This window comes from Rhinopithecus roxellana, chromosome 12, assembly GCF_007565055.1.
Source record: "Rhinopithecus roxellana isolate Shanxi Qingling chromosome 12, ASM756505v1, whole genome shotgun sequence".
NCBI classification, from domain to species: Eukaryota; Metazoa; Chordata; class Mammalia; order Primates; family Cercopithecidae; genus Rhinopithecus; species Rhinopithecus roxellana.
The window spans coordinates 70,900,635-70,927,082 of NC_044560.1; the positions used below are offsets into that span (position 1 = coordinate 70,900,635).

Genomic DNA, 26,448 nt, shown 5'->3' on the forward strand with positions numbered 1-26,448 from the left:
ACTTACAGTGGGTCCCTGGACTCATCCTCTGGTCATTTCCCCAGGCTAGAGTGGATCATTGGCAAAGACATACTTAGCAGCTAGCAGAACCTCCGCATTGGCTCCCTGACTGGTACGTGAGGGCTATAATGGTGTGAAAGGCCAAATGGAAGCCATTAGAGCTAGAAAAATAGTAAATCAAAAACAATACCACATCCCTGGAGGGACTGTGGAGATTAGTGCCACCATCAAAGACTTGAAAGACGCAAGGGTGGTGATTCCCACCACATGCCCATTCAATTCTCCCATTTGGCCTGTGCAGAAGACAGATGAATCTTGGAGAATGACAGTGGATTATCACAAGCTTAACCAAGCTGTGATTTTTTTTTTTTTTTTTTTTTTTTTTGAGACGGAGTCTTGCTCTGTCTCCCGGGCTGGAGTGCAGTGGCCGGATCTCAGCTCACTGCAAGCTCCGCCTCCCGGGTTTACGCCATTCTCCTGCCTCAGCCTCCCGAGTAGCTGGGACTACAGGCGCCCACCATCTCGCCCGGCTAATTTTTTGTATTTTTTTAGTAGAGACGGGGTTTCACCGTGTTAGCCAGGATGGTCTCGATCTCCTGACCTCGTGATCCGCCCGTCTCGGCCTCCCAAAGTGCTGGGATTACAGGCTTGAGCCACCGCGCCCGGCCAAGCTGTGATTTCAATTGCAGCTGCTGTACCAGATGTGGTTTCATTGCTTGAGCAAATTAACATATCTCCTGGTACCTGGTATGCAGCCAATTTGGCAAATGCCTTTTTCTCCATTCCTGTCCAAAAGAGTCACCAGAAGCAATTTGCCTTCAGCTGGCAAGGCCAGCAATATACCTTTACTGTCCTGCCTCAGGGATATATCAACTCTCCGGCTTTGTGTCAGAATCTTATTCGAAGAGACCTTGATCGCTTTTTGCTTCTGCAGTATATCACACTAGTCTATTACATGGATGACATTATGCTGATTGGATCCAATAGGCAAGAAGTAGCAAACACACTGGACGTATTGGTGAGACATTTGCATGCCAGAAGATGGGAAATAAATCCGACTAAAATTCAGGGACCTTCTACCTTAGTAAAATTTCTGGGGGTCCAGTGGTATGGTGCCTGACCAAATATGCCTTCTAAGTTGAAGGGTAAGTTGCTGCATTTGGCCCCTCCTACAACCAAGAAAGAGGCACAACACCTAGTTGGCCTATTCGAATTTTGGAGGAAACACATTCCTCATTTGGGTGTGTTATTCTGACCCATTTATTGAGTGACCTGAAAGGCTGCCAGTTTTGAGTGGGGTCCAGAACAGAAGAAGGCTCTGCAACAGGTCCAGGGTGCTGTGCAAGCTGCTCTGCCACTTGGGCCATATGACCCAGCAGATCCAATGGTGCTTGAGGTGTCAGTGGCAGATAGGGATGCTGTTTGGAGCCTTTGGCAGGTCCCCATAGGTGAATCACAGTAGAGGCCTCTAGGATTTTGGAACAGGGCCCTGCCATCTTCTGCAGGTAGTTACTCTCCTTTTGAGAGACAGCTCTTGTCTTGTTACTGGGCTTTGGTGGAAACTGATTGTTTGACTATGGGTCATGAAGTCACCATGCGACCTGAACTGCCTATCATGAACTGGGTGCTTTCTGATCCATCTAGTTATAAAGTGAGTCGTGTACAGCAGCATTCCATCATCAAACGGAAGTGGTATATGTGTGGTCAGGCTTGAGCAGGTCCTGAAGGCACAAGTAAGTTACATGAGGAAGTGGCTCAAATGCCCATAGTCTCTACTCCTGCCACCCTGTCTTCTTTCCCCTAGCCTGCATAAATGGCCTCATGGGGAGTTCCCTACGGTCAACTGACAGAGGAAGAGAAGACTAGGGCCTGGTTCACAGATGATTCTGCACGATATGCAGGCACCACCTGAAAGTGGACAGCTGCGGCACTACAGCCCCTTTCTAGGACAACACTGAAGGACAGCAGTGAAGCCAAATCTTCCCAGTGGGTAGCACTTCAAGCGGTGCATCTGGTTGCACACTTTGCATGGAAGGAGAAATGGCCAGATGAGCAATTATGTACTGATTCATGGGCTGTAGCCAATGGTTTGGCTGGATGGTCAGGGACTTGAAAGAAGCATGACTGGAAAATTGGTGACAAAGAAATGTGGGGAGGAGGTATGTTGATGGGCCTCTCTGAGTGGTCAAAAATTGTGAAGATATTTGTATCCCATGTGAGTGCTCACCAACAGGTGACCTCAGCAGAGGAGGATTTTAATAATCAAGTGGATAGGATGACCCATTCTGTGGATGCCACTCAGCCTCCTTCCCCAGCCACCCCTGTCATTGCCCACTGGGCCCATGAACAAAGTAGCCATGGGGGCAGGGATGGAGGTTATGGATGGGCTCAATAACGTGGACTTCCACTCACCAAGGCTGACCTGGCTACAGCCACTGCTGAATGCCCAATTTGCCATCAGCAGAGACCAACGCTGAGCCCTTGATATGGCACCATTCCTTGGGGTGATCAACTAGCCACCTGGTGGCAGGTTGATTATATTGGACCTCTTCCATCATGGTCCTCACTGCAATAGACACTTACTCTGGATATGGATTTGCCTATCCTGCATGCAATGCTTCTGCCAAGACTAACATCCGTGGACTCACAGAATGCCTTATCCACTGTCATGATATTCCACACAGCACTGCCTCTGACCAAGGCACTCACTTTATGGCTAAAGAAGTGTAGCAGTGGGCTTATGCTCGTGGAATTCCCTGGACTTACCTTGTTCCCCATCATCCTGAAGCAGCTGGATTGACAGAATGGTGGAATGGCCTTTTGAAGTCACAATTACAATGCCAACTAGGTGACAAAACTTTGCCGGGGTGGGGCAAAGTTCTCCAGAAGGCCATGTATGCTCTGAATCAGTGTCCAATATATGGTACTGTTTTTCCCATAGTCAGGATTCATGCATCCAGGAATCAAGGGGAGGAGGTGGAAGTGGCACCACTCACCGTCACCCCTAGTGATCCACTAGCAAAAATTTTGCTTCCTATTCCTGCGACATTACGTTCTGCTGGCCTAGAGGTCTTAGTTCCAGAAGGAGGAACACTGCCACCAGGAGACACAACAATGTCTCCAAGTTCTTCACTTTTGAGACTCAGACTGACTCTCCTTGCTTCTCAAGCTTACAGACAGCCTATTGTGGGATCTTCTGATCATGTAAGTTAATACTTAATAAACTCCCATATATGTAGTTATATATAGTTTTATATATAGTTATAAATATATATAATATATATTATAACATTATATATAGATAATGTATTATATATAAATATAAATACATAAAAAGCTATATGTATTTTTACATATTTATATATATGAAATATAAATAGAACTATCGGTGTTCGGAGCCGCCGCCGCGCGGCCGTCGCTCTCTAACACCAGCGCCGCCTCTCGCTTGCCGAGCTCCAGCCGAAGAAGGTGGGTAAGTAAGGAGGTCTCTGTACCATGGCTGGTACAAAGCAGACTGCCCGCAAATCGACTGGTGGTAAAGCACCCTGGAAGCAACTGGCTACAAAAGCCGCTCGCAAGAGTGCGCCGTCTACTGGAGGGGTGAAGAAACCTCATCGCTGCAGGCCTGGTACTGTGGTGCTCCCTGCAATTAGACATTATCGGAAGTCCACTGAACTTCTGATTCGCAAACTTCCCTTCCAGCGTCTGGTGCGAGAAATTGCTCAGGACTTTAAAACAGATCTGCGCTTCCAGAGCGCAGCTATCAGTGCTTTGCAGGAGGCAAGTGAGGCCTGTCTGGTTGGCCTTTTTGAAGACACCACCCTGTGTGCTATCCATGCCAAACGTGTAACAATTATGCCAAAAGACATCCAACTAGCACGCCGCATACGTGGAGAACGTGCTTAAGAATCCACTATGATGGGAAACATTTCATTCTCAAAAAAAAGAAAAAAAAAATTCTCTTCTTCCTGTTATTGGTAGTTCTGAACGTTAGATATTTTTTTTTCCATGGGGTCAAAAAGTACCTAAGTATATGATTGCGAGTGGAAAAATAGGGGACAGAAATCAGGTATTGGCAGTTTTTCCATTTTCATTTGTGTGTGAATTTTTAATATAAATGCAGAGGCGTAAAGCATTAATGCAAGTTAAAATGTTTCAGTGAACAAGTTTCAGCGGTTCAACTTTATAATAATTATAAATAAACCTGTTAAATTTTTCTGGACAATGCCAGCATTTGGATTTTTTTAAAACAAGTAAGTTTCTTATTGACGGCAACTAAATGGTGTTTGTAGCATTTTTATCATACAGTAGATTCCATCCATTCACTATACTTTTCTAACTGAGTTGTCCTACATGCAAGTACATGTTTTTAATGTTGTCCGTCTTCTGTGCTGTTCCTGTAAGTTTGCTATTAAAATACATTAAACTATAAAAAAAAAAAATAGAACTATCTCCTATTAGTTCTGTCCCTCTAGGGAACCCTGACTAATATATCTGGTTTCCCAATGTTGGTGGATTGTCTTCTAGATGAGAATAAATCCAGCTTTTCACTGGGAAAAGCCAGCAGTTTCTCCAAGTGCTAGGAGGTAGAATATAGTCTTAAAACATTAATAATCTAGAAATAGAAAATATTAACTGTTGTCTCCTTACAGATTTGGGGAGGAACATTGCTAGAAATTAATTCACTTCTTAATTCAATTTTCAGCGAACAGTGGTTTCCTTTTAGACCTAAACTACTCTTATAAAAACAGCAAAACTCGTAAGTGGAGAGGGAGGCCAGGGGATGGGGATGACAAAAGAAAATAAGAAAAAGAAAACAAACCCTAAAGGTTTCACATTAATAGCTTGTGACTTTTAAAATTAATATCTTTTTCCAAGAAGGTGTGATTTTGCATTAAGTATGTGACTTCAAAAGTTTTGCAACACTATTTAGTGTTGTTTTATCATACATCCTGTAGTTAATATTTTCCACAAAATAACAACTTTCTCATTTCATTTCTCCAGCCTCAGCCTCCCCAGTAGCTGGGATTTCAGGCACCTGCCACCATGCCCAGCAAATTTTTGTATTTTTAGGAGAGACAGGTTTTCACAATATTGGCCAGGATAGTCTGGAACTCCTGACCTCAAGTGATCCAACTGCCTTGGCCTCCCAAAGTGCTGGGATTACAGGTGTGAGCCACTGTGCTCAGGCTCAAGTACACTTATTTTAATCTAGATGGGGTTTGCCTTTAAAGTCCTGTGAATCAAGTGCCCTGTTGAGCTACTAGGGGAAAATCAGAAGGTGGAGCATGTTCATATTCACGTGACTTGTTACTTTCTTAAAGAATGAATTTTCGTATTACATTTTTATTGCTTCCATGAATATCACATGCTAAAAGCCTTATTGTGTAAAATGGGCACTTCTTTGCAGATTATATAATATCATTTGAATCATAAATTCAAACTCTGAAAGTACTAATTATAAAGTGTGGTCATGTGATGAGAAAATAAAACTGCTTCTCTTATTACTGTGCTGCTTTGGTCACAGCATTATAAATTGATACAACCTTTTTAAAAAAGCAAGTTTGAAATACTCCAAAAATGATTCAGCTGTCAAAGCTTCATGAACCAGTATTTCCACTTCTGAGAACTGAAATGAGGAAATAATCTAAAATATGGAATGCTATGTTCGTGAAAATGTCTATTGCCATGTTATATACCATGTTTTATAATAGTATAAAATTGGAAGCAAGAAGAAAAAAAATTGGAAGGTAAATGCTAAAAATGGAAAATGTGTGACTTTAGTTATAATATAAAACAGGAAGCAACCTTTATGTTTGAAATAGGGGGGCCAGGTGCAGTGGTTCACGCCTGTAATCCAAACACTTTGGGAGACCAAGGCGGGCGGATTGCCTGAGCTCAGGAGTTCGAGACCAGCCTGGGCAAGGCAGTGAAACCCCGTTTCTACTAAAATCCAAAAAAAAAAAAAAAAAAAAAAAATTAGCTGGGTGTGGTGGCGTGTGCCTGTAAACCCAACTACTCAGGAGGCAGAGACAGGAGAATCACTTGAACTTGGGAGGCAGAGGTTGCAGTGAGCCAAGATTGCACCACTGCAATCCAGCCTGGGTGACAGAGCAAGACGCCATTTCAAAAAAAAAAAAAAAAAAAAAAGAATAGGGGAATGATCTACAGAAGGTCCCTAACATCTCAGTTCAATTTCGATGTTAAAACCAATCCATGTGCCAAGGATTTTTTTTTTTTTTTTTTTTTTTTGAGACGGAGTCTCGCTCTGTCGCCCAGGCTGGAGTGCAGTGCCCGGATCTCAGCTCACTGCAAGCTCCGCCTCCCGGGTTTATGCCATTCTCCTGCCTCAGCCTCCTGAGTAGCTGGGACTACAGGCACCCGCCACCACGCCCGGCTAGTTTTTTCATATTTTTTTAGTAGAGACGGGGTTTCACTGTGTTAGCCAGGATGGTCTCGATCTCCTGATCTCGTGATCCGCCCGTATCGGCCTCCCAAAGTGCTGGGTTTACAGGATTGAGCCACCGCGCCCGGCCTTTTTTTTCCTTTTTTTTTTTTTGAGATGGAGTCTCACTCTGTAGCCCAGGCTGGAGTGCAGTGGCGCCATCTCTGCTCACTGCAACCTCCGCCTCCCGGGTTCAAGTGATTCTCCTGCCTCAGCCTCCCAAGTAGCTGGGACTACAGGCATGCACTACCATGCCTGGCTAATTTTTGTATTTTTAGTAGAGACGAGGTTTCACCATATTAGGCTGGTCTCGAACTCCTGACCTTCCACCTACCTGCCTTGGCCTCCCAAAGTGCTGGGATTACAGACATGAGCCACCGCCACACACACACAGTTTTAGAGATGGTATTTGGTTCACCATAAAATACAAAGGGTACTTTTATTGGGGTGGGGTTTTTCAAGTTAAAAAAAAGTTGACTTGAATGTGCATTTGCTATTAAAACACACAATGGGATAGCCATCTTCCACTGAATTAAATGACTTCATTATATGGAATTAGCATCAAATGTAGTGTAAAAGCTGCATAAAAGTTCATGCTGCTTTTTGCGTTCATCTGTTTTGTTTTGCTTTTTTCTGACATGGAGTCTGACTCACTCTCTTGCCCAGGCTGGAGTGCAGTGGTGTGATCTCGGCTCACTGCAACCTCCATTTCCTGGGTTCAAGCAATGCTCCTGCCTCGGCCTCCTGAGTACCTGGGACTACACGTGTGTGCCACTATCCCTGGTTATTTATTTTATTTTTAGTACAGTCGGGGTTTCACCATGTTGGCCAGGCTGGTCTTGAACCCCTTATCTCAAGTGATCCACTCACCTCAGCCTCCCAAAGTGCTGGGATTAAGGCATGAGCCACGGTGTCTGGCTGCATTCATCTGTTTTAATTCAGTATTTTGACTAACCAAGCTACTTTGATGGCACTCTTATCAAATGTTCACCCTAAACATGTCTATGAGTTATCATGTTTACACTTTCAGTTATGTTAAACTCTGGTTGTAGCCTACATTATTGTCTATTTTGCAAATGAGGGGTTGGTTACATCTTTCTACTCTCTTTTCTGTTTTGTAGAAACTAATGCTAAAAAAATTGTTTTCCCCAGACCCAAGGTCAATAGCAGTTTGCTTTTACAGTAGAGATCCTGAACATTCCCCACGAAGGTAAATGGTTCCAAATCTAAATATCTAAAATAACTAGATGTATTTGGTTATTTCAAATTTTCCTCAAATTTGTTTCAGAGTAATGCAATATGAGCCACACTTCAAGTTAATGAGAATTTAGTTTTGTCTTGCTTTCAAACAACTAAATTAGGCTATGATAGCTCATACCTTTGAGTACATTTATTTGCAACTCAAAAGTACTTAGACTTAGTAACATGGAAATATGTAAGTTCACTTAATTTATTATGAAATAAGGAAAGAGAAAGATTATGCATCTTCTTAAGATCTTTCATTGTGCATTGTAGACAGTACTCCCATTTCCTGAACAAAAGATTATGCCAGAAAACAGGACTGGGGCATCAGTGCTGTATCCATACAGCTAGTCATTCAGTGCCTCCAACTGCCTATGCTCCTTCCCACATGAATAGCTTGGTCAGAAGAAAGTGATGTTTACAGCTTAGGTGACACTACCATGTTGCAGTTGTATAAGCAAGCAAAGGGACTGTCAGTTTTGTTTTTGTTTTTTTTTTTTTTTTGAGACGGAGTCTCGCTCTTTATCCAGGCTAGAGTACAGTGGTGTGATCTCGGCTCACGGCAACTGCTGCCTCCCCAGTTCAAGCGATTCTCCTGCCTCAGCCTCCTAAGTAGCTGAGATTACGGGCGCGTGCCACCATGCCCAGCTAATTTTTGTATTTTTAGTAGAAACAGGTTTCACCATGTTGGCCAGCATGGTCTCGAACTCCTGACCTTAGGTGTTCTGCCCGCCTTGGCCTCCAAAAGTGCTGGGATTACAGGCGTGAGCCTCCGCACCCAGTCCAGTGTTTTGGTGTTATAAACAATGCTGTTGTGAGCATTTTTGTGAACATTTATATATTTGAAGGGTAAATACCATGGAATCAGGGAATCAAAGGGCATATGCAGATAACATTTTGTTCAATATTGTGAAATTGCCTGGCAGAGATGCACTAATTTATACTCTAAAAAATAATGCCCATTTCCTTAAAAAGTGCCCATTTTTCCTTATTTGGGGAGCAGGGGCTGACTGAGACATCCACTCAATATCATTTTAGACCCAGAACCAGAAACCCTGATTAGAAATATCTGCTTACCAAGCAAAAAGAAGAGGGATGTACCATTCCTGCCTTTTTGACTTTTTATTTATTCAATTACAAATTTTTGAACACTTCATTTATTTATATAAAACGCTGTGAGAACATTGCTAAAATGCATTTCAGTACCTCTCCTGTCGTTTCATATGTTCCTTCTCTATTTTATTTTTCTCCTTTGCACTTAGTAGCTACTGTATTGTTAACTTATTTGTTAATAGTTATATAGAATACAGGAACATAGAATAATATGCATTTATTTTTACATTATTAAGGTCATATGCTTAAGATGTTATTTTGTAAGTTTTTCTTCCTCCTAATATTTCTTTGAGATAGTTTTTGGCTGTACAGAAAGTTCCTCCTCACTCATTTTAACTTCTACTTAGCCTGACATATTTTAGATGTACCTTCATATATTTATCCCTTCTCATATTAATATACATTTAGGATTGTCTTTGACCACTCCTGACTTTTAAGATAGCAAATTCCAAGCTTTTGTGCATGTGTGTATGTATGTGCATATGGATATGTATGTAGGCACAACAAGGCTTAAATATGCCACTATTCTATTGAATCTAGTTGTTTTGGAGCACCAGGAGCTAAGTGCAGTTCTGAGTCCTGTATCCTGGCATTGGGCTTCAAGAGGTCAGACAGAGTCCCATTTTGTTGATGAGCTGAAGCCCCAGGCAAAGATGTTTTAGCAACCTGGCTTATGTGACTCTGAGACATGCTCATTGTATTTGCAGTTTTAGGAGCCATGTTTGGCATTTCAGGAAAGTATTAATAAGTGAACGACATTGACCAAAAAGAGACCCAAAGTTAAAAACAAAACTAAACAACAATAACAATAATGGTGTTCTAAGGGCCAACCTCAATTGGCAGAAATTCATTCATTGAAGAAACATTTATTGAGTGGTCTACCATATGCCTGATTCTGTGACAGCAGTCAAAAGAACAGTAGAAATCCCTATCCTCATGGAACATATTGGGAAGGGAGATAGACAGTAAATTAAATGAGAAAAACATATTGTGAGTTAGTGATAAGTGCTAAGAAGAAAAATAAGGCAGGAAAAGGAAATGGAGAGAGCCAGGATTTACAGATGAGTTCTCCTCAAGTGATAATTGAGTACAGATCTGAGGTAGTTAGGTGCATGCTGGCGGAAAAGCATTCCAGGCAGAGGGAACTGCAAGGGCAAAGGACTGAAGCTAGAGCATGCCTGGGGTTCAGGGATTGGCAGAGGCCAGTGGCCAGAGTGTGTTGAGGGAAGAGGAGGGTAGCAGGAGATGAGATTGGAGAAGAACAGGGGCCAGAACATGCAGGGGCTAGAAGTTTGTGGTGACAAATTTAGCTTTAACTCTGACTGAGATAGTCACTCAAGGGTTTTGAGCAGACAAGCGTCAGGAGCCTTTGAAATGATCACTTCTCAGTATGGAGCATGACACTACTGTTTTACCGGGAGAAAGATATTCCAGAGAGAAGAAATTGAGGAAACTGAACAGTTTTCGTGAGTTTTGTATTCTTTCATGTATGCATGGGTGAGCAGAATACTTCAAGAATAATTATAGAAGTGGTTTGATGATGTCATTACTGGAATTTATACAGAAAATGGACTTATGATGTTTAGAAGGTAAGAAGGTATAGTACTGAGGTTTCAGCTAAAGTAGGATGTTTTTACTTTATTTTTATTTATTTATTTATTTGGAGATGGAGTCTCACTCTGTCGCCTAGGCTGGAGTGTAGGGGCATGATCTCAGCTCACTGCAACCTCTGCCAGGTTCAAGCAATTCTCCTGCCTCAGCCTCCCAAGTGGCAGGGACTACAGGCGCCTGCGGCCATGCCCAGCTAATTTTTTGTATTTTAGTAGAGACAGGGTTTCACCGTGTTGTCCAGGCTGGTCTCAAACTCCTGAGCTCAGAGGCAATCTGCCTGCCTCCCCTCCCCTCCCAAAGTGCTAGGATTACAGGCACGAGCCAGAAGTTTATACTTTTTAACCTTTTTCCTGTTTGCCCTAAAAATACTCACTGGTGGCGCTTGTGGCTGGGGTGTTTACTGGCGATAACTTTGCCACAAAATATCATGCATTTATTATTTTCACATTGCTCTAGTATATTAACTTTGGAAACAAAAGACATCATTCTATCCATAGCATTCTGTTTTTAGTAGTGGTATTTCCATTAATTCTTGATCTCCAAAAACATCAAATCCTAGAAAGTGTAGCGTTCCTATCATGAGGTTAACATTGTTCTCCAACAGCTATTGGACAAAGATTCCTTTGATTAATCCAATTTTTCTGAAATAGACGATTCTGATGATTCAGGCGATTCTAATGTTACCTCTGTTTAGAAATCACTAACAGTTTTTATATTTTATTTTCACATTGAAAATTGGTCAGATTTGCTTCAGCCTCAAAGAGCGCGCTTATGTAAAGTTAAATGAGCGCTGGTAGCGAGCTGCACTGTTTTTCTTTCCAAATGGGAAAGGGGTTGACTTTTAAAAATATATTTAGAGGATACAAATGCAGATTTTTTTACTTGCGTATAATGCATGTGTGAGCTTTGAGAATGTACTCATCACCTGTAGTGTAAACATTGTTCCCAATAGGTAGGTAATTTTTTTTTTTTTTTTGAGACAAAGTTTCCCTCTTGTTGCCCAGGCTAGAGTGCATTGGTGTGATCTCTGCTTGCTGCAAACTCCGCCTCCCCGGTTCAAGCAATTCTCCTGCCTCAGCCTCTTCAGTAGCTGGGATTACAGGCATGCGCCACCACGCCCAGCTAATTTTGTATTTTTAGTAGAGCCAGGGTTTCTCCATGTTGATCAGGCTGGTCTTAAACTCACAATCTCAGGTGATCTACCTGCCTTGGCCTCCCAAAGTGCTGGGATTACAAGCGTGAGCCATCGTGCCTGGCCAATAGGTAACTTTTCAACCCTCACCCCACTTCCACCATCCCACATTTTGTAGTCTCCAGTATCTATTATTCCACTCTGTGTGTCCATGTGTACTGATTGTTTAGTTCCTACTTATGTGTGGCATTTCACTTTCTGTTTCTGAATTATTTCACTTAGGATAATGGTCTCCAATTCCATCCATGTTGCTGAAAAATACATGATTTCATTTTTTTCTGTGGCTGAGTAGTATTCCATGGTGTGTATGTGTATGTGTGTGTATATATATACGTATATACACATATCCATATGTATGTATATATATACACACATATGTCGCATTTTCTTTATGTAGTCCTCCCATGATGAATACTTACATTGATTCCATCTCTTTGTTATTGTGAATAGTGCTGTGATAAACATAGGAGAGCAGGTATCTTTTTGATACAATAATTTCTGTCCCTTTAAGTATATACCCAGTAGTGGGGTTGCTGAATTGAAAGGTAGTTCTATTTTTAGTTCTTTGAGAAATCTCCATATTGTTTTCCATAGAGATTGCATTAATTTATATTCCACGAACAGTGTATAAACATTCCCCTTTCCCTGCATCCTCACCAACATCTGTTATTTTTAGACATTTTCAATAATAGCTACTCTGACTGGTGTAAGACGGTATCTCAATATGGTTTTAATTTACATTTATCTGATGATTAGTGACGTTGAACATTTTTTTTTCATGTGGCCGTTAGCCATTTGCATGTATTCTTTTGAAAAATGTCTGTTCATGTTCATTGCCCACTTGTTTTTTTTTTTTTTTTTTTGAGGTGGGGTTTTGCTCTTGTCGCCCAGGCTGGAGTGCAATGGCGTGATCTTGACTCACTGCAACCTCTGCCTCCTGGGTTCAAGTGACTCTCCTGCCTCAGCCTCCCAAGTAGCTGGGATTACAGACATGTGCCACCACACCCAGCTAATTTTATATTTTTGGTAGAGATGGGTTTTCACTATGTTGGCCAGGCTGGTCTCGAACTCCTGACCTCAGGTGATCTGCCCACCTCGGCCTCCCAAAGTGCTGGGATTACAGGAGTGAGACACTGTGCCTGGTCATAGAAGCACTTTAGTTTAATTAAGTTTCATTTCTCTATTTTTGTTTTTGTTGTGTTTGCTTTCGAGGATTTGGTCATACATTCTTTGCATAGCTCAATGTTCAGAAAAGTATCTCCTTTTTATAGGATTTTCAGTTTCAGGTCTTATGTTTAGGTCTTTAATCCATCTTGAGTTAATTTTTGTATATGCTGTGAGATAGGGGTACAGTTTCATTCTTATGTGTATGGCTATCCAGTTTTCCCCAGCCCTATTTACTGAATAGAGTGTCATTTCCCCAGTGTATATGTTTTTTGACTTTGTAAAGATCAGTTTGTTGTAGGTTTGTAGCTTTATTTCTGGGTTCTCTGATCTGTTCCATTCATCTATGTGTCTATTTTTATGCCAGTAGCATGCTGTTTTGGTTAATATAGCCTGGTAGTATAATTTGAAATCAGATAATGTGATGCCTGCAGCTTTGTTCTCTTCACTTAGGATTGTTTTGGCTATTTCGGCAAATATTTTTTGGCTCCATATGAATTTTAGAATTTTTTTTTCTAATATTTGAAAAATGATGTTAGTAATTTGATAGGGATTTTATTGAATCGGTAGATTGCTTTGGGCAGTATGGTCATTTTAGTGATATCAGTCCTTTCATTCTATGAGCATGGGATGCTTTTCTATTTGTTTGTACTGTCTAGTGTGTGTGTGTGTGTGTGTGTGTGTGTGTGTGCATGTGTGTCTGTGATGGAGTCTCTCTCTGTCACCCAGGCTGGAGTGCAGTGGCATGATCTCGGCTCACTGCAACCTCTGCCTCCTGAGTAGCTGGGACTACAGGCATTCATCACCATGCCTGGCTAATTTTTGTATTTTTAGTAGAGACAGGGTTTCACCATGTTGGCCATGCTGGTCTTGAACTCCTGACTTCAAGCGATCCACCGGCCTCAGCCTCCTAAAGTGCTGGGATTACAGGCATTAGCCACCATGCCCAGCCGTCCTATCTACATTTCTTTCATCCATGTTTTGTAGTTCTCCCTATAGAGATCTTTCCCTTCCTTGGTAAACTATATCTCTAGACATTTTATTTGTGTAGCTATTGTAAATAGGATTACCTTCCTGATTTAGTCCTTGGCTAGATTGTTATTGGCGTATAGAAATGCTACTGATATCTGTATATAAATTTTGTAGCCTGAAACTTTACTGAATTCATTTATCAAATGTAAGAGTTTTTTGGTGGACTCTTTAGGGTTTTCTAGATGTAAGGTCACATTATCGGCAAACAGGGAACATTTGAGTTCCTTATTCCCATTCTGGATGCCTTTTACCTTTTTTTCCTTTTGTCTGATTGCTCTAACAAGGACTTCCAGTACTATGTTGAATAAAATTGCTGAAAGTGGACGTCCTTGTCTTGTTGCAGTTCTGAGAGGGAATGCTTTCAACTTTTCCATATTAAGTATGATGTTGGCTGTGGGTTTGTTGTATATGGCCTTTATTATGTTAAACTATGCACCTTCTATGCCTAGTTTATTTTTTATTGTGAAGCAGTGTTGAATTTCATTGAATGTTTTTTCTGCATCTGTTCAGATAATTATATGGTTTGTGTCCTTAATTCTGTTTATGTTATATGTCATCTTTATTGATTTGCCTATGTTTAGCCATCCTTGAATCCCTGGGAAAAATCACACCTGATCATGGTGTAGTATCTTTTTGATGTGCTGTTGCATTTGATTTGCTAGTATTTTGTTGAGGATTTGCTGAGGCTTTTTGTGTCATCAGGAATATTGATCTGTCATTTTCTTTTTTATGTCCTTGTTTGGTTTTGGTATCAGGGTAATACTGGCCTTGTAGAATGAGCTAGGGAGAATTCCCTTATCCTTAATTTTTTTAGGAATAGTTTCAGGAGGATTCACGTTAGTTCTTTGTATGTTTTGTAGAATTTGGCTGAAAATTCATCTGGACCTGGGCTTTTTTTTTTTTTTTTTTTTTTTTTAATGGGGAGATTTTACATTATTTACTCAGTCTCACTACTCATTATTGACCTGTTCAAGAGTTCTGTTTCTTCTTGGTTCAGTCTTAAGAGGTTGTGTGTTTTCAGGAATTTATTCATTTCCTCTCGGTTTTCTAGTTTGTAAGCATATGGTTGTCCAAAATAGTCTCTTTCGTATTTCTTTGGTTTCAGTTTTAATGTCTCCTTTCTCATTTCTGATTGTGTTTATTTGGATCTTCTCTCTTCTTTTCTTGCATAGTCTACTAATGATTCTACTAATGATTGATCAATTTGTTCATCTTTTCAAAAAACCAACTTTTCATTTTGTTGATTTTCTTTTGTCTCTCATTTAGTTCTGCTCTGATCTTTCTTATTTCTTCTCTTCTGCTAACTTTGGGTTTGGTTTGTTCTTGTTTTTCTGGTCCTTGAGGTGTGACATTAGGCTGTTAATTTATGATCTTTCTACTTTTTTGATGTAGGCATTTAATACTATAAACTTCCCTCTTAGCACTACCTTTGCTGTATTACACAGGTTTTGGTACATTGTATTTCTATTTTCACTTATTAAAAAAATTAATTTCTACCTTCAGTTCTTTGTTGACCTGGTGATCCTTCAGGAATATGCTATTTAATTTCCATGTATTTGTATGGTTTCTGAAGTTCCTCTTAGCATTGATTTCTAGCTTTATTCTCTGTGGTCTGAGAAGATACTTGATATGCTTCTGACTTTTAAAAATTTGTTGAGATTTGTTTTGTGGTCTATCTTAGAGAATGTTCCATGTGCTGATAAAATACTGTGTATTCTATAGTTGTTGGGTACAATGTTCTGTAAATATCTGTTAAGTCTGTTTGGTCTAAAGTCCAATTCAACCCCAATGTTTCTCTGTTAATTTTCTGTCTCAATGATCTGTCTAGTGCTATGAGTGGGGTGTTAGAGTATTTCACTATTATTGTATTACTGTCTATCTTTTTCTTTAGGTCTAGTAATATTTGTTTTGTGAATTTGGGTGCTCTGATATTGGGTGCAAATATACAAAGGATTGTTATATCCTCTTGCTGAATTAACCCCTTTATCATTATGTAATGACCTTCTTTGCATTTTTTACTGGTTTTTATTTAATACCTGTTTTATCTGATATAAGTATAGCTACTCCTGTTTGCTTTTCATTTCTGTTTGTGTAGAGTATATTTTTCCACTACTTTGCTTTTAATCTATATGTATCTTTATGGGTAACTGAGTTTCTTGTAGCGAGCATATAGTTGGATCATGTTTTAAAAATCCTTTCTGCCAACCTATATCTTTTAAGTGTAACATTTAATTCATTTACATCCATGATTAATAATGACATGTGAGGCTTTGTTCCTGTTATATTGTTAACTGTTTTCAAGTTCTTTTATAAATGCGTTGTTGGTTTTTCTTTTTCTCCTTTTGTCTTTGCGGTTTGATGAAATTCTTTTGTGTTGCCGTTTCATTCCTTTTTATTCCTCCTTTATGTGATTGTTTTATGAAAACTGTTGAGTTTGATCTTTCAATGCATTTTCATGATAGTAAATATCAACCTTTTGTTTCCATGCTTAAGACCCCTTTAAGTATTTTTGGTAGGGTTGGTGTAGTGATAACAGAATCCCTCAGAATTTGCTTATCTGAGAAATACTATATTTCTTTATTTCTTCTTCTTCTTTTTTTTTTTTTTGCCTGCTTCTTCTTCTGAGACTTTGTTTCTCCTTCATTTATGAAGTATATTCTTGCAGGATAAAAAATTATTGGCTAATAGTGTTTTCCTTTCAGCATTTTGAAAATGCTATCCCATCCTCTTCAGGCATATAAGATTTCTGCCGAAAAGTCCACTGTTAGGTTGATGGGATTTCCTTTATAGATGACTAGGCACTTTTCTCATGCTAATTTTAAAATTATTTCTTTCACTTTCACTTTAGACATTCTGAATATAATATGCCATATGAAATTCTTTTTACAATGTATTTGCTGGGCATTCACTGGGCTTCCTATATCTGGATGTGTAACTCTCTTAATAGACTTGGGAAGTTTTCATCAATTATTTCCTTAAATAGGTTCTCTAAACTTTTAGATCTCTCTTCCTCCTTGAGCATACTGATAATTCATAAGTTCAGTCTCCTTATGTAGTCCCAGATGTCTTAAAGGCTTTATTCATTCTTTCTTACACTTTTTCATCTTACTTTTGTCTTTTTTTTCTTTTTTTGAGACAGGGTCTTGCCTTGTTGCCTAGGCTGGAGTGCAGTGGTGTGATCCAAGCTCACTGCAGCCAAGTTCTGAGATCCTTTCTTTTGCTTGGTCTAGTGTGTCGTTGAAGCTTTTGAATGTATTTTCTATTTCCTTCAATGAATTTTTTACTTCCAGTATTTATGCTTTATTTTTTCTTTTAATTTGAGACAAAGTCTCACTCCAATGCCCAGGCTGGAGTGCAGTGGTGTGATCTTGACTCCCGAGGCTCAGGTGATTCTCTCACCTCAGTGTCCTGAGTAGCTGGGACTACAGGCACACACCACCATGCACAGCTAATTTTTGTATTTTTTATAGGGACAGGGTTTTGTCATGTTGCCCAGACTGGTCTGGAGCTCCTGGGCTCAAGTGATCCATCCATCTCTGTCTCCTGAAGTACTAGGATTACAGGCATGAGTCACTGTGCCTGGCACTCTGCTTTTTTTCTTTAAAGGATGTCTATCTCCTTGGTAAATTTCTTATTCATATTCTGAATTGATATTCAGATTTCTTTGTATAGGTTTTTCAGGTTTCTCTTTCATCTCATTGAAGTTCTTTAAAGTAAGTATTTTGAATTCCTTATCTGGCATTTCAAGGAATTATTTTTGATTGGGATCTGTTGCTGGACAATTGTTGTGGTCCTTTGGTGATGACATAATTCCCTGCTTTTTTATGTTTCCTGTATCCTTCAATAGATATCTGTGCATGTAGTGTAGCAGTTGCTTGTTCCAAGTTTTTTGAAATTATTTTTGCAGGAGATAATTATTTCCTGAAAAAATATATATGTTGTTGATTGAGTAAAATGCTTTGACTTTGATTTTGGGTGCCTGCACTAATGTGATTTCTGTGCGACTTTTTAGGAAGTATATAGGGTCAGTGGTATCTGTGATTTCCTCAATGACATAGGATACAGCTATTAGTTTAGGTTGTAGTGAAGATCAGCTGGGGACTTGGACACCAACTAAACCAGTCTTCAGGACTTAATGGTGGCAGCTATGGTGTGAGTGTGCCTGTTTTTAGGTCCCAGAGCAGCTTACACTGGCTTTTGCTGTTAGTGGGTCCTGATTCTTAGACCTCCAGGTGGCTTGTTTAGCAGCGGGTAGTGGGAGCAGTGGACCAGGTGTGTAGATGGGTTCTTAGGTGCCTGGTCAGCTGGTTTGATGTGGGTGATGGTGGTTGCAGTGGTGGAACAATCCACTTGGAGCCAAGCAGTCCATACTGGTGTTGCAGAAAGCTGCAATGGGTTGAGCAGGCAAGTTCCCAGTCCCTTAGCTGCCTGTAGCAGGCCGGTGGGTATTCTCCTAAATGTGCTTAGGAGATCTTGATCTCCCCTGTCTCTCCCATGGCTCAGTGGCAGCTGCAGCTGCATCACCTTGAACTTACCCCAAGGATAGAGTACAACCCGGTGTTAAACTCTCAAAATGGTGCCAGCTCTGGGCTTGTGATCAGAGAAGGTGGGGCCCCCTCTCAGGTGAGCAGCATTGCAAGAAGCTGTGGGGAGTGTGGTCTGCTTGAGTCTATGTCTCACAGCATTCCATAGCAGGGAGGTTTTAGGTATTGTCCCAGGTGTGCATTGAAGAGCCTGGTTTCTCTGGCTGTCCCTGGCCAGGTGACAACTGCTACCATGTCAACTCAAACTCAGGCCAACAGCAAGATGTGGCTCTGCATTAAACTCTCCAAATGGTGCCTTGGGCCTGTGACCAGGAAGGGTGAGGTCCCTTCCAGGCAGGCAATGTAGGCAAAAAGCCATGGGGATTGAGGTCTGCTTGTCTCACAGGAGCCCACTGCAGGGCAGTGGATATTGTCCTAGATATGTGTAGGTGAGCTTGGTTTCCCTGATTCTACTTGGCTGGGTGGTGGCTACAATCCCGTTGGCCTGAACTCAACCCAAGTGGAGGGCACAGACTGGTGTTAAACTCTGAAAATGGCACCTTGGACCTGGGACCAGAGAGGATGGGGTGCCTCCCAGTCGAGCAGCATAGGCAAGAAGTTGTGGGGAGTATGGCTTGCTCTTATCTCAGTCTCAGCAGCCTGCAGCAGGGATGTAGGGACCCTCGTAGGGGTATGTGGGAGCACCTATCCCCCCTTCCTTCCCTGGATCAGTGCAGTGGCCACAGCGGTATCTGTAGATCGCCAGTATCTAAGCTCTCAAAATGGCACCTAGCTGAGGCAGCCCTATGCTTAGATGCCTGTGGGATTCTGTGTGGTTTTCCTTTCTGGAAGAAGGTCTCCATGCAATTTTTAAGCAGCTTCATATATCGGGCCTAAGGCCCTACTAGGCCAAGGGTTTCTCCCATAGCCAAGATTGTAAAAACCCATTTCGGAGCCCTGGGAGTTTCTCCCTTACTGTTTTCCCAAGTCCAGGGGCCTCTTTCGATTTTCAGTCAGTCCCCAGCTGGGCAAGCTGCCTCATAGCCTATCCTTACTTACTTCTGGTGTTTCCTGTCTCTTCTCTGGTGAATCCTAGCATTCTCTCCTAGATGGTCTGTTTGTAATGCATCTACTTGCTGTTCTGGTTCCTCTCTGTAGAGGAAGTGCATATTACTTGCATCTAGTCAGCCATTTTACCCCCTCTGGATGTTTATACTATTAATGGATAATTAGAGTTTATATAAAAAAATACTTCAGATGGGGATGACTGTTCTCACGGTCAAAAAGAAAAAAAATATTTTCTCTTCCTTTGGTTTTGAGAGACAGGGTGTCACTTTGTCACCCAGGCTGGAGTGCAGCAGCACGATCATGGCTCACTAAAGCCTCGACCTCTCTGGGCTCAGGTGATCCTACAGCCTGAGTCTCTCAATTAGCTGGGACTACAGGTATGCAACACCATGGCTGGCTAACTTTTGTATTTTTGTAGAGACAGGCTTTCGCCATGTTGCCCAGACTGGTCTGGAACTCCTGGACTCAGCTGATCCACCCACTTCGGCCTCCCAAAGTGTTGGGATTATACGCATGAGCCACTGCTCCCAGCCTTTATCTTCTTAACCATGAGATTGTTGTCACAAATGAAAGGCTAAACATAAGAAACAATTGTCATTGCTAAATATAAAGGAAACTGGCAAGTGTATAATATGAAGAAGTTAATATTGATTAGAAAATCCAATTATTTCTATGGTTTATTCTGATATATCCCAAGATAGCTATTTGTCAGCAGGTGAATTTCCTATTTAATTGGCATGATTGAGTAATTAGATGTATTCTCAGAGCAGCAATAAAATGAAATTCTCATGTCTCAGTAACACGGTCGAGGTTTTTGTTTTGTTGTTTTACTCTTGGGTTTATCCAACTGAGACCAAGTAGACTTTGTTTTATCTGGAAATAATTTTCAATTTAATATTTGGTAAGTGTGTGGTTATATAATTATTTTAATAATAAGAATTATGGAAAAATTTATAAACGACAAAAAATTGTGATAATTTACCTTTTTCTCATACTAAATCCTTCAAAGCCTCACTGTCTTTTTCTTGGGTTCCTGCAGGAGCCTTCTGATTGGCTTCTCTCTGTGCGTTGCAGAACTTTTCCTCAGGTCAACTTATCTTCTAGAAGAGAAAGTTTATCTTTGTACCATGTAATCTATATCATAATGCATTCATCTGTAAATAACAGAAAACTATACTACAGTGGCTTAAACAAATAGGGGTTTATTTGTCTCATCCATTACAAATGTGGGGTTAGGTACAGTGGCTTCAAATTGCTTCCAGGGTTCCAGTCTCTTTTCGTCTTTCTGCTCTGCCATCCTTGCTATATAGACATTCACCCTCATGCTAGTTGTGGCATGAATGCAAGATGACTGCTTCACCTCCAGGCCTTGCTTCTACATTCTAGGCAGGAAGAAGGTAGAGGGTGAAAAGGACAAAAAGGATTAAAAAGTCTCAAGAAGACTTTGCCTTTTTCCATAAAGGGAAGCCCTCCTTGAGCACTTTTGACTAGTTGCAAAGGAAGTGGAGAAATTAGGTACTTTGGTTATTTTAACCTTAATAGTAGAAGTAAAGAGGAAGGTAGATATTATTGGTTTTTCAATAGCCAAACCATAGTTTTTATTATATACTCTCTATTCCATATAAGATCTTCAGAGGTTCATCATTGCTTACAGTGTGAAGTCTATATCTCTTATTATTGTGTAGTATGATGTTGTAGAATGATTTCTTACCTAACTTCAAGAATTTATAGACAACTTAACTTCATTTTTGCTAATGTACCTGTGTTAGTCAGGGTTCTCCAGAGAAATAGAACCAATAGGATGTGTAGATGTATAGAAAAAGGCTTATTTTAAGGAACTGACTCACCTGATTATGAAGACAAGCAAGTCTAAAATCTGCAGAGTGGGCTGTCAGGCTGGAGACTCAAGAAGAGCCAACATTGCAGTTCAAGTGTGAAGGCCGTCTGCTGATAGATTCTTTTTAACTCAGGGGAAGTCAGCCTTTTGTTCTATTTAGACCTTCAATTCACTGGGTGAGGCCCATCTAAATTACGAAGGGCAAACTGCCTTACTCAAAATCTACTGATTTAAATATTAATCTCGTCTAAAAATATCCCCCTCGAAACATCCAGAATAACATTTTATCATACAGTTACGCACTGTGGCCTAGCTAAGTTGACACAAAACATTAACCATCACAGCACCTAAATTAAGCATGCTTGAGGGCCGGGCATGGTGGCTCATGCCTGTAATCCTAATACTTTGGCAGGCTGAAGTGGGAAGATTGCTTGAACTCAGGAAAGAATGATTGAGAAAGATGAGCCCAAAGGGGTGACAGAGACAATATCATGCAGGGTAGTACAGGCCCTGATGAGGAAAGAGCAGCCTTTATATCAAGAGCAATAGAGATTAATGAAGCATTTTAAATCACTTCAGACAGCGGTTCCCAACCTCTGAGTGGCAGACTGGTACCAGTTGTTGACCTGTTAGAAATTGGGCTGCACAGCAGGAGGTGAGCAGCAGGTGAGCAAGCATTACTTCCTGAGCTCTGCCTCCTTTAAGATCAGTGGTGGCATTAGATTCTCATGAACCCTATTATGAACTGCACATGCGAGGGATCTGGATTACAAGCTCCTTATAAGATTCTAACTAATACCTGATGTTCTGAGGTAGAACAGTTTCATCCCAAAACTATCCCTCTCCATCCATGGAAAAATTGTTTTCCGTAAAACTGGTCCCTGGTGCCAAAAAGCCTGGGGACTGCTGACTTCAGATGTTTACTCACCTATTTCCTCCCATCTTTATTCTGACCCTTCTTCCAACCAATGTAGTTTGTATGGAATTGGCCTCAAATTAAGACGTTTAGCAATGTCTGGCTTAAGACGTTTGGCTTAAGATGTTTAGCAAACCTAATCCCATTGGCCACAGTGCTTAGTTCAGGGATGAGTCAATAAGACACAGTATTCCATTTGCTGGAGCTTCTGAGAAAGTGTCCTCTTTTACTGTGTTTGCTGGAGTAACTATGTGATGCTTAGAAACTGCTGCTGCCATGTTGCTATCACTATAGGAGTAATCTTAAGGTAACACTGACACACAGAGAAGACAGAACTGTGAGATGGAGCTTGGTGACAGATTATAAACAGATTCATGTATCAAGCTGTAACTGAAACTCTTCTACTCCTAAATCTACAGTTGAGACAGAAAATTACCTTTTATTATATTTCAAACCACATGACTTAGGCTTTCTATGCCTTGCAACATGAATATTGTTAATTAGTATATGTCAAGTAATCACATTTTCATTTTAGAAAGCTTATTTTGGTCTGTAGGGATAATGGATTGTAAGGCATAAGGTAGAGAGACAAGTCCCAGTAATATTAGGTCACAGTTTAAAAATTTCCTTGGTTTGCAAAGATGGCACACCTCCGTTTCCAAGTTCTGGGCTCTTGCTGTTGCAGGGCAGACTATGGCTGCCAGGAAGCCACCCCAGGCACCCTGTCAGAGGAGAGCAGTACTTTGGACCTGCCATAAGCCTATATGTGAGGGATTATGTCCTGCAGAGACCCAGCCAAGAGGCCAACAGCAAGGCTTTTAGTTCTGTGAAATTCCATTCTTTTCCTTGCTTTTCTGATGTGGATCCAGACACCAGTAGCCTAAATACTGAACAAAATGACTCTGCGACCACTGAGAACTCTTTTTTTTTTTTTGAGACAGAGGCTGGCTCAGTCACCCAGGCTGGAGTGCAGTAGCGTGATCTTGGCTCACTGCAAGCTCTGCCTCCCGGGTTCATGCCATTCTCCCGCCTCAGCCTCTCCAGTAGTTTGGACTACAGGTGCCCGCCACTATGCCTGGATAATTTTTTTGTATTTTTAGTAGAGACAGAGTTTCACCATGTTAGCCAGGATGGTCTTGATCTCCTGACCTCGTCATCCACCCATCTTTACTTCCTGAAGTGTTGAGATTACAGGCGTGAGCCACCGTGCCCAGCCAAGAACTATTGATTTCATCTTTTAAATGAAAGGCCAATCAGAGACTAAAGAAGAGGATAATGGACTTCAGAAATCTCTGGATAAATTCTATGAAATGTTTAGCTATCCAAAGTTAGCCTCTGGGAATCCACTCTCTGCATCTGTCTGCCAGTGCCTGTCTCAGGAAATCCCTCAACTAAGAGTCCAGGAGAGCCAAAAGTATGCCCTCCATAGTTTTCAAATGTCCCAGGTCATCTTTAACTGTGAGGCTGCTCAGTCTTGCAGAGGGACATCCACTTCTACTCACTGGAGGAAGGAAATATTTCTGTAGAAAAGCCAACCTAGAACTTTCAAAAGATATTAATTTTCTCTTATGGCAGAATGCAACGAAAGACCCACAACTGGTGCCTGGTGGTGAACAGGCAGTATTGGAGGTATAGGCTATGACCAGTACTATTGGCAGCCATCCAGATCCCCTAGGGTCTCTTGCCAGCTCACTGTGTGCAATCTTAACTAAGTGATTTGTGGTTAAAGGCTGGCATCTGTGACCTGGTGTTGGAGTCAGTCAGTCTGTATAGAAAGCAGCAGGGTCTGGGGGTTTTATGTGCCTGTGGCTACTCCACCTCCCACTCCCCTTGGCTGAGGCCATTGACTGACAGGGTTAGGAGTCAAAAGCCCAGCTCCCTTCACAAGGAGGGACACACTCTGAGGCATAATTTATACTCCATAGGTCCCTCCCCTAGCAGTCAGGCCAATGCTGGGAGTTCATATGAAATCACACTCTTTCTGGGCTTCATTCCTTTCTCCATCCTCCTCCCATTCATTTATGGGTCTGTCTGTGAGCCTTTCCTTAATAAACCTCTTATATCTGAAAAAAAAATTGCTTTGTTCAATATTGCACTATTCATACACAGACCTCATATTTAAAATCCATTTCCAGGCAACCACCTTTGGGTCCCTTCCCTTTGTGTGGGAGCTCTGTTTTCACTCTATTAAATCTTGCAACTGCATTCTTCTGGTCTGTGTTTGTTACAGCTCAAGCTGAGATTTCGCTTGCCGTCCACCACTGCTGCTTGCCGCCATCGCAGACCCACCGCTGACTTCCATCCCTCCGGATCCGGCAGGGTGTCTGCTGTGCTCCTGATCCAGCGAGGCACCCATTGCTGCTCCCTATTGGGCTAAAGGCTTGCCATTGTTCCTGCATGGCTAAGTGCCTGGGTTCATCCTAATTGAGCTGAACAATTAGTCACTGGGTTCCAATTAGTCAGTGGGTTCCATGGTTCTCTTCACTGACTGACGGCTTCTGATAGACCTATAACACTCACTGCATGGCCCAAGATTCCATTCCTTGGAATCCGTGAGGCCAAGAACCCCAGGTCAGAGAACATGAGGCTTGCCACCATCTTGGAAGCAGCCTGCTGCCATTTTGGAAGTGGCCCATCACCATCTTGGGAGCTCTGGGAGCAAGGACCTCCCAGTAACATTTGGCAACCACGAAGGGACCTCCAAAGCAGTGAGTAATATTGGACCACTTTCGCTTGCTATTCTGTTCCATCCTTCCTTACTTAGAATTGGAGGAAAATACAGGGTACCTATCGGCTGGTTGGTCTGCCAGGAGCCAGCTTCCACTTTTCATTTTCTTGGAGAAGCTGAGGGCCAACTAGAGGCAGAAATCTGTCATCTCAAACTCCTGGCATTGGCCGGTTGAGATCATGGTGCAGCTAGAACTCTCTACTGTAGTTGCCCATGCATGTGCCCCTACCTTTCCTTCTGACCCATACCTCCTGGGTCCTGACCATGACTTTCTTGAAAGTGTAGCCCCAAAATTCTCCTTACCTCTGAATTACTTCCTCTGATCCCTGCCTTCTAGGTACTAATGGTTCAGACTTTCATTTCCTCTAGCAAGTTGTATTTCCAAAGGAATCTGAGGAAGCTCTATGCTACATCCTTAGGCCTCTAGATGATAAACTCAGGGAGTCTTATCCCTGGTGTCCCTCCCAATTTAGGTATACAGCTTTCAACATGGGCAGTTATATGGGACCTGTTTCCCACCACACTTGCCAGGGCCCCAAGTTTGTAATGGCCAAGAGGAGAGAGAGAGACAGAGGAGAGAGAGAGGGATGGAGGAGAGAGAGAGATGGAGGAGAGAGAGAGACAGAGGTGAGAGAGAGATGGAGGAGAGAGAGAAAGATGGAGGAGAGAGAGTCAGAGAAGAGAGAGAGAGACAAAGAGGGAGTCAAAGAGAAAAAGAAAGAGAAAGAAATAGAAAAAAAAAGTGTGCCCTGTTCCTTTAAAAGCCAGGGTAAATTAAAAACCTATAATTGATCATTGAAGCTTCTCCGTGACCCTATAACACTCCAGTACCACTTTGTTGTCAGTGTAAATAAGAGCGTATCCCAAAAGCACTGAGGCCACTGAAAACCAGTAGCCTTCCTATCAAAAATCCTTAACCCAGGAACCTGTGGGTGGCCCAAATGCACTCAATCTGTAGTGGCAACTGCTTTGCTAACAGAAGAAAGTAGAAAATTAGCCGTTAGTGGAAACTTCATTGTGAGCACACCTCACCAGTTCAGAACTATCCTAAGGCAAAAAAGCAAAAAGGTAGCTTACTAAAAAATCTTAAAATGTGGGGATATTCTGTTAGAAAAAGGTAATTTAACACCAACTACTGATAATTCTTTTAACCCAGCAAATTTCCTAACAGGGGATTTAAATCTTAATTACCATACAAAGGTCCGACCAGATCTAGGAGGAACTCCCTTCAAGACAGTACGATAGATGGTTCCTCCCAGGTGACTGAGGAAAAACCACAGTGGGTGTTCAGTAATTGATAGGGAGACTCTTGCGGAAGCAGAGTTAGAAAAATTGCCTAATAAATGGTCTCCTCAAATGTGTGAGCTGTTTGCATTCAGCCAAGCCTTAAAGTACTTACAGAATCAAAAAAGACTATCTCAATCCTGACTCAAAATGTTACCTATACCCTCTCTGAAATAAATTTGCATAAGAACTGTTGTTTATGGGAATGCATCTTGATGGGGCAGCTGGGTTGTTATGAAATACTCTGGAAGCCAGCCCAGCTCTAGGACTCACCCCTGAGCACAAAGGCAATG

At 41.5% G+C, this 26,448-nt stretch overlaps 1 protein-coding gene and 1 pseudogene across 1 annotated transcript; both read left to right on the top strand.

Annotated features, from left to right (window-relative positions):
- Window positions 1–3,495: 3,495 nt before the first annotated feature.
- Window positions 3,496–4,189, top strand: LOC104660430 (histone H3.3-like). The gene has a single exon (XM_010360795.2). It carries the CDS (start codon window positions 3,496–3,498, stop codon window positions 3,904–3,906), a length of 411 nt encoding a protein of 136 aa, XP_010359097.2. The 3' UTR covers window positions 3,907–4,189.
- An 18,595-nt stretch (window positions 4,190–22,784) lies between these two features.
- LOC104660435 lies at window positions 22,785–23,778 on the top strand (annotated as a pseudogene).
- The last annotated feature ends 2,670 nt before the right edge of the window (window positions 23,779–26,448 follow it).

Coding starts and splice junctions, on each gene's coding strand:
- LOC104660430 (XM_010360795.2), top strand. CDS start 3,496: ATGGCTGGTACAAAGCAGACTGCCCGCAAATCGACTGGTGGTAAAGCA.